The sequence below is a fragment of the Alexandromys fortis genome, unplaced genomic scaffold (assembly GCF_014885135.2).
Source record: "Alexandromys fortis isolate MF-2015 unplaced genomic scaffold, M_Fortis_MF-2015_v1.1 scaffold_70, whole genome shotgun sequence".
Classification (NCBI taxonomy): Eukaryota; Metazoa; Chordata; class Mammalia; order Rodentia; family Cricetidae; genus Alexandromys; species Alexandromys fortis.
The window spans coordinates 5,081,233-5,090,566 of NW_026067955.1; the positions used below are offsets into that span (position 1 = coordinate 5,081,233).

Consider the following 9,334-nt stretch of genomic DNA (forward strand, 5'->3'; position numbering starts at 1 on the left):
GAATCCAGGGCTTGGGCTGTCAAAATTCTGGCTTTTTCTCTGTTGCTTTTCTCTCTCTTTATGACAGTTTTTAAATTCTAACTAAATTTTGGATTCTTGCTGGGAGAGACTGACTGACCTAGCTGTTGTGAGGGCCATGCAGCACACGGGCAGGAAAGAGCTCATTAGGTATTAAGTCCTCTGTGGTATGAAGGATCTGCCCCACAAGGGTGATTAAGAGAGTATCAGATTCATGGTCAAACCTTAATTTTATCACAAATTACAAAATCAAAGCAAAGAAGAAGTACACTGCTTTTGATCACAGAGCTGTTTCTCAACTGAAGGTGGAGGACAAGGGGCAGCTCCAAGAACAAGAACAGTCTTGTGCTCTGACCTGTATGGCCACTGGAATCTCACAGCTGGCTGAGGGTCAACCGCAATTCCAGCATGTAAAATTTTTCAGTAAAGTGCAGCTTCAGGCTGGATTCACATGTGGAACCTAAAATCTTACCAAGGAGAGAATATGAGGTGATGCTGATCATTCTAAAGACATGAGCACAGAAAGACAACAGGCAGCATGGAACCAGCCTGACCAGTAAGGGCCCAGCTAGAGCTTCAGTCCCTGACTGAGCACAGTGCAGCACCGTGTCTTCTCACCTGTCCCGTGTACTGTGGGTCTGCAGACTAAGGCTCCTATGCTGTACTCTGGTTCCCTGTCTGCAGGCTCAACAGGAAATGTTGGTCAAATGCTTGCTGGGCTCACATAATCACAAACTAAGCAGGAAAAGAAGAGAAATATCCAAGTACATTTCTTTTCAAGATAAAAACTTTATTTTACAATTTTATAAAGCAGCTTTACATTAAGCACAAACAACCCATTTAACTTTGTATAGAAACAAAATACCTTTCCATTTGAAAAAATCAAGTTTCGCTGTATATAAAACTAACATGTGCACATTGTGCTTGGACTGCAAAGTCTGTACAGCTTTACAGAGGACCACCCTTCAGAAGGGCATCCAGTAAACACGTTATTGCATATTTGACACATGGCATATACCCCACATGTACAATGGAGGAGAAGCGAGGAAACAATTACAAGAACAAAAACAGCAGCTTTTGGTGAGAGTCTGTACACCAAAGAAGAAAGAGTCCCGCCACATCTGGAGAGTGTGCTTGTGTCATTTCTGCACCTGCTCATGGATGCTGCGTGGCTCTGGAAGGAAGCCGTTATATACAGTAACTCCTAAAGGGTCAAACCGCCCTTTGTCTAGGAACTTTTGGCTGGTTTTACTACTGAGATGGCAACAGATTCACAACATGGAAGCTAACTCAGATAAGTGACTCAAACCAGTATTTTTAAAGAAAAATTTAAAGAAACACAACAAAAACTTAAAATACCCTCCCCATTCTCTCTATCCTCAGGATAGTAAACATTTACATGATTTAAAAACCTAGGAAACTTTGTAATTTTCCAGAGGCAAAAATGCATGGGTCCCGGGCAACGCTCCTCTACACATGCCCAGCTCTCCCGAAGCAGCATCACCCCATCTGTCAAACACGCTGCGGATCCCACATTGCAGGCAGACTTCCTGCACACCTAGAGTCTCATTATGTAAACTTCCGGGTGACGAAGGCATTCTCAAGTCTGAGAAGCCAAGCACTGACAGTGCTGTCACAGGTCAATGTGATCTCTTAGGGAATTCTGGGATCACAGCACAAGTCAAGTAGCTGTTGCAATGTGGAAGGCAGTGGAAAAGCAACAGCAGTGAACTGCCATTTCTATATCAGAAAGAAAACAAAGCCAACTTTCCCCTTCAGTGGAAAAGGACAAGCACATTGGTAAGGCACTGGTGTTTGTCACAGAAGCAGTACCACGATGATTTCCCTGACCCCTCTCATCTGAAGACCAGCATGCAAACATAAAGCAAAGTCGGGACCACTCTAATAACAAATCTGATAGAGTGAACAATGTTCCCAGGTAGGGAAGCTTGTTTTGAACATCAGTACTGGAAATAAAAAGGGAGTCCTCATTTTTATTGCTGAGACAAATGTGCATGTTCAGATGTTGCTGAAACACCGTGTGTGTGTGAGACTCACAAAGGTAAAAGCTGGGGAACCTAATGACCACACTGGGTTCATTGTAGGAAAAATTAAGGTGTGGTCATATAAACTGGGAGTTTAACACTTATTTTTCAGTACATATCTGCCTCTTTTGATGTCAATATGCTTTATATATGTATCATTTATGTATGTGTGTATGTGCATCATATATATTTCATCAGTTTCAACAGTTAGCTGAATTCAACAGAAGTACAACGTGTGGGCAGATCATTCACCTGGCTCTTAAACATGCATCTGACTGACAGTATGGATAAGCTCCACTGTTTGTCCCTAGAAAGTGTGAGACTCATGTTACCTAACTATCTCCATATTATCACCATAAACAAAAACCAGAGCAAAACCAATCCTTGTTGCTTTTACCTAATGCCTGAAGCCCTACAACAGACACTGTCCATGGCACGAGGACTCTGAAACCCTTAGGAAATCTGATGGCACACAGACAGCAGACATGGTAGCATCTCTTCTGTTTCAAAGGTGGAATCACTCAAAATGAAGTTTCAGAGAAAAAGTGAGGACAAGAAGCGATGGTGAAGAAGCGATGGTGACAATCCAGGCAGGAAAACCTTCACTGAGACTCCTCAACATAACATTTAACCCAGCAATTTCCCTTTAAGGGGGGAGAAAAATCCTAAAAGGGACTGATGGTAGGCTTCAAATCAAATCATTAGGTCTGTCACAAATTTAGGCTTATAATTAACATTCTGGGCAATGTCCTCAAAATGGACAAAACTCCCAAAGTGTAGTATGAAATGAAATGCAACGTTCCAGACAGTGACAAAGACACACTGCGCTGGGGGCAGAGATGGGGAAGATGATTATCAAACGTCTACTGATTGTAGATCAAGTTTCATAAAACAAAACATGTCTGTAATTTCTTGTGCAGTCAACAAGTTTCATTTTAGTTGTGCTTGTGCTATGTGACCATGAGACCTGAACAAGGCTGTGTTTAAATATACATAGTTCAAGAAAACCATAATTCAAAATATTTTCCATATATAACTAAACAAATGCAACAAATACTCACTTCCTCCCAAGAAATGAACCTACAGGAAAGAAACACTGAAAAACACAGTCCACGATCCAGGCTATACGCACATTTACTGCAGTACAGCACACCGTTTTCTAAGAGCCTGCTTTCGGCATAAATATAAATAATCACATTTTAAAAGCACTCCATACTAAGTTTTAGGTAAGTGCTGGGCAGCAGGTTAGCAGCGGCAACTTACCGTTACTTTTCACAGACAGAACGACTCTGCATGGAGGCCTAAGTGACGAGCAGGGCAGAGATCACATCTTTGTTCAGCGCACGACTAAACACTTTCAGTGCCTACATTTCTAAGCACCTGACCCATGGAATGCCATTGTTTCAGAAGACTAACTTTAAGGGTCTCTTCTCATGTTGCTGTGACCCATAAACCCCGAACACACACCATTTTAAATGTGTGGCAGGCTGCTGAGCTCTGCCGCTGACACAGAGCTCAGCCTTTGAGTTCCGAAGAGGCTGGAATGCGCTTTTGGTTTCGAGCTCTAGTTGTGCTTTGCCCTGCTGCCTTTCAGGTAGCTTTTCCACCTCTTGACAAACTCTTTGAAGATTGGAGACTCATCGATGGTACTGAGCAGCTGCAGCTGGTTGATGTGGGTGGTGTGATAGTCCCAGCGGGCCAGGTTGGGAGCAATGCCCAGCATGAAGTGGCGAAGGTCATAGATGGTTCCAGAGCCAGTATCATACAAGGGCAGCATGGCTTTAAGAGATTCCATGCCACGCTCATACAAGGACCTCGCCTCTTTCCCAAGTTTCTCCCCTGCTGTTTCTTTTAGGTCATACAGCCCAATTAAAGAATACATAAAGCCATTTAAAACAAAAGAGCTAGGTGTAGTTGGATATTCTTCATACCAGTCATGTTTATTCATAAACACAGCTTTAACTCCATGCTGTTCTGACAGAAACTTGTATGGGGCTGTTGCCCTTAAAGCTGAATTGAGGAATATATGGTCTTTTGTTAGAAGATAGGCCCTGACTAATGTAGAGATGGCTTGCCCTTGTGCCATAGCAGAGTACCACCCTGGTTCTAAAGACTTAAACCCTTCCCCTAACTTCCGGGTCACCATAATTGGCCAGCCACCTTTCTCATCCTGGTTCCTCACCAGCCAGTCACTAGCAGCAAAGAATGCAGCCATGTGGGCTGTGGTTGAGATGGTAATGTTGTCCAGGAATCCCTTCCCTTTTGCAATCAATCTAACCACCTTTTTGGGCATGATTTTGGTTGGCTTGACAGCTTTTGTGTTTGAAAGACCCACTCCTTTCCTGAGGTCAGTGACCAGGTCTCTGGTAACTGTACTCCACGATGTTCTGGGCCCAATGCCATAGTATATATCCCTGTCTTTAAAAGCAATTAGCTGGGTGTTTGAGACATAATGCACAGTGAAGAGCTGATTCTTTTCTGTGGTCTCCAGAACCACAGATACACTCCCATTTGTTAAGAGCTTGAGGTCAAATGAAATAATGAAGTCTTTTGTGTTTCCCAGCTGTAAAGACACACCTTCACTGGTTTCTGTGGGGAACAGACCAAAGAAGGGTTAGAATAAAATAATTTTAAACTAGAAATTTAATTGCAATTTATTCATAACTACTAACCCCCCAAAATTAACTCCAGTACTGTGTTATCAAATTTTGCTAAGTAGCAAACCTGGTGACTTCATGATGGCTTCTCCTTACATTGACTCTGTCAGGTTTACAGAAAGGATTCAGAGCAAATAACTGTCTTTTCTAGACCTGATGCCAACTGGTCAAGAATCACTCATTATTCTAATATACTTATTCCATAAAAGGAAGGAAAAATAGCTGAGAGCTGGTTCAATGCATATTAATACAAGAGCATTAAAGTTCTAGGTAGAATGGTACATATGAAATTCATTTCTAATGCAGCTGGTAAGTGTTTTACACTCTAGACCTAACATGATGCCTGCCTGCTTAGCCATGGGTGTGCACTGTTACACTCCCACTTTACAGGTGTGCAACTGAGATACATAGTCAAGTAATCTCCCAAAGGACAGAACCCACATTTTCCAGTCTGGCTCTTAATCTGATGTTGAAAAAAGTGTTTATTTTTTATATTCTCTGGAATTATAAACAAAATTACTGGAAATTAAACAATGGGATCGTGTTTAACATAAATGGAAGGAAGGGAAAAAATACACTTTGGAGTTAAAAACCCTTCACAGTTCCTGCTCATCCAGCAGCTCTGAAAAGACCTTTCCAAATCCCAGTTTCTTCAAGTGTTGGCGGAGGCAGTATCACTTTGGGGGTTAATTTTGACAGTTTAAAGAAGACAGTGGCTTAGAGTAGTGATAAATGTTGGTGACTACTGCTGCTAATTACCACATGCTAATAAAATGGTTTAAGCTGTTTTATTTGGCTAATTATGAAATATGAAATTTCTCTTATCAACAGTGATGGCTGGCTCTCGCAAGATGACCCCCTGAATGATGTTAATCTAACAATTATCAAAAGACACTGTACATATTAAAATCAACTAACAACAAAGAGCACACACACACCCCACATGAATATACAATACACACAGCACAAACTTTAAACCATCAAAGGGAAATATGAACACCTTCTTCTGCGTAGCTTTGGCTGTCCTGTAACTCACTTTATAGACTCGTCTGGCCTCAAACTCAGAGATTTGCCTGCCTCTGCTTCCTGAGTGCTGGGATTAAAGGTGGGTGGCACCACCACCTGGTAGAACATCTTTAATCTTTACATGGCTTATATTTCCCAAACATACCCACATACTGACTTTCATTTGGTCCTCACTCTTCTGAAGGATTATTCTGCTTTACAGGTGGAAACCTGCAGGTTTTGTGAGGTTAAAGAGCTACTATAGCAGGGGCTGTACTATAATATACCCAGGTTTCAAGGCCCAAGTACAAAGACTGTGAGGAAGACAAATGGCACTGGAAATACATGCTCAAAAGAATGTTCAGTGGAGGTTCCTTCTCTCAGACCTAGGCACAGAAGCAGACCTCTGCTTCCAGCAGTCCTTGAGAGGATAGATAGTCACAGGAGCAAAGATCAGATCAGTCTGGATAGTGTTGGCTTGTGAAGTCAAACCTCTCAATGCTGGAGTCCACCAGTACCACACACACATACACACACTCACTCACACACACACACACACACACACACACACACACACACACACACACACACGGCCCAAGGCTCTTAATGACTTATTTGATAGAGCAGACAATTATAGAAATTGTATCAAGAATGAGAACACGATAGCCAACTTATGAATCAAATAATACTGGGTGACGGTTTAAAAATTGGCCACAATAGTAAAATCTTAGTTCAGTAAAATCCATTTTATCTGTCAAAATGTCAGCATGCATTCTCTCTCTAACTAGCACTTTCCTCCTTCCCAGTAAAAGAAAATCTGGAGCTGAGTTCAACTACCTGATACACTGTGGGATTCAGAACTGAAGTATAAATCATACAAGATTAAATTACACTCAGCACAGCATACTATCCTGAGTCCTATTTTTTATCATTATTAAGTATTACATATGTCTGGCAGACTGGTTAACAATGCCCCATCTTAGTCCAGATGAAGGGAAACTGAAATCCATTTCCTCCCAGAATTCTGTCCTAATTTTTCTCTTTATTTATAAAAATTGAATTAAGTGACATGGTTTAATCAATCCTCTTATTATGTCTTAATATACCAGATGAGTCCAAAGGATTCAGTAATGAATGAACCCTTTAAAATGTCCGATTATTAAATTTTCTAAACCCTTGACACTAATAAAGGTGGATCTCTTGAGACATACAGGAGTGACAAAAAAGTCACAGCCCTCAATCAGTCAACAATTGGTGTCTTCCTAACAATTATATGAAACCAGTCTGCAATTTTCTTCTTCCAGCGTACATGGGAAATTATATAATCTGCAAAGCTACTGCAGGGTCAGAGTGGTGGCATAAGGGATGGGGTGGCAAACAGAAAACACACTGGATGAAGTTTCAAGCTCTCTCAGAACACTGTGCTATCTGGAGACTCCTACTTCAATCTACTAACAGAAGTTTTGACTTCCCAACCACCTGGACTCCCACAAGTCCATGAACCCTTCTTTCTGAGCAGTTATTTCCAGGAGCCGCTGACACTTTGTGTTTGGTATAAATGGTACATATGTGCACTGACAAAGGAAGACAAACATGCTGCCCATTATTTTATTGATTTGACACTGAAAACAGAAGTACCAAAAACTATCACCACCACCACCATCAAAACCAAACAGAAGAGTGAGACTACATCAAGCTATAAAGTATAGCAATTAACAAAATGAACAGGCAAAAACTTGCCAGGCGGTGGTGGCCCTTAATCCCAGCATTTAGGAGGCAGACAGGCAGATCTCTGTGAGTTTAAAGCTAGCCTGGTCTACAGAGAGAGCTCCAGGACAGACTCCAAAGCTACACATAGAAACCCTTCCTCGAAAAACCAAAAAAGGACCAAAAAAGAAAAAAAAAAAGAAAGAAACAAAGAGAAAGAGAAAAGGCAAAAACTACAAAACAGGAGAAAACACCTGCATACCATAGATCTGAAAAGGTGTTAATATCCAATGATACATAAGGAACTCAATAGAAAACAAAATCAATTAATTAAAGAATACATAAAGGGTCTGAACAGACATTTTCACACAAATAGCCACATGATGTATGCAAAGTTGTTCATCCTTTATCTCAAGGGAAGTACAAACAAAACCATAGCAAAATACCACCCACCTTACATAAGAAAAGCACAGGCACTAACAAAGCCCTGCTGCAGTGATGGGGAAAAAGGATCCTTGTCACTTGGAGTGGGAAAGTAAATTGGTGCCGACACTACAGCACTTTGAATTTACCTCCCCCCTACTCCAAATTAAAACCAGGACTCCCAGATGAACCAGCAATTCCACTTCTGGGTCCATACATAACCAAAAGAAACAAAATTAGCATGACAAAGAAATGTGTGGGTGAGAGATATCCTATGTTCATTGAAAGATCAGTGGAAATAGTCAAGACACGGAAATAACCTGTGTGTGATGGGTGAATGAATAGTGTGGTCTGCTTGTAATTTTCAGTTGTAAAAGAGAAAGAAATTCTGCCATCTGAGAGCTAATTCTTATGAAAGGCAGATAGTGAATGTGGAATTTCTACTATACTCTAATTACATTAAACTTTACTAGTAGTTAGTAAGAAAGCTGAACTTATAAAAATAGAATGATGTACTTAGAAACTGGAAAATGAAGAAAATAGAGAGTTGGAGGTCAAAGAATACAAGCTTTCAGACACTTGATGCTCAGCATTGTAAACTAGAGATAATACTGTATCACATGTTTAAGATATGCTGACATTTTCTACACTCTTACCAATATACACACTAACTCTATGGGATAATGAATATGTAAATTATCTTTTGTTTTCATGTTTTTAAAAGATTTTTATTATTTTTAATTATGTATTTCTGTGTGGGTTTGTATATATGAGTGCAGGTGTCATGGAGGTTAGGGACATCAGAACCCCTGGAAGAGGAGTTACATATACGTGGTCGTGAGCCTGACATGGGTGCTGGATTCCAGCCCTGTGTAAACTACTTATCTTGATCCTGGTAACCAATTTACAACATGTACCAGCATCAAAGCATCATACTGTACACCTTAAACATATACAAATTCAGTAAAACTGGAAAAACAGAAGTCTTTAAGTCAGTACCCTCACACAAAGCATAAGCGACTACCTTTATTCATTCTTCATCAACACGTTTACTACATGAAATGAGAAACAGCTCTACTCAAACCTGGATGAATGCTGAGAGATGGGGGTTAGGCAGGAAAAAAGGGGGGGGGAGTACTCAGCAGAAGCTGGGAGAAAAGAGCTAAACAAGAGCGCAAGGAGGAGGAAAGATCATGAAAGTGGAAGGAAAAGAATGCTGTGGGAAAGTTAGTTACAAGCATTCAATTCTGTATCATTCAATTTGAAAATTTAGAAGAGAGCCAGGTATGATGGCATGTGCCTGCAATTTCAGTCCTGGGAAAGAGCAGAAAGATCAAGAGTTCAAGGTAATCCCATCCTCAACTACATAGTGAGTTTGAGGCCAGTTAGGCTTATTCTGAGACTCCATTTAAATCTACCTACCTACCTACCTATTATCTCTCTCTCTCTCTCTCTCTCTCTCTCTCTCTCTCTCTATAT

The 9,334-nt window shown here is 40.8% G+C and overlaps 1 protein-coding gene across 1 annotated transcript in view; it reads right to left on the reverse strand.

Moving 5' to 3' along the window:
- Window positions 1–787: 787 nt before the first annotated feature.
- The window catches only part of Glce (glucuronic acid epimerase), a 70,530-nt gene continuing 61,983 nt past the window's right edge, over window positions 788–9,334 (reverse strand). The window contains exon 5 of the mRNA XM_050151895.1: window positions 788–4,652. Within this exon, the coding sequence (XP_050007852.1) occupies window positions 3,628–4,652 (1,025 nt within the window). The 3' untranslated portion in view covers window positions 788–3,627. The remainder of the gene's footprint in view (window positions 4,653–9,334) is intronic.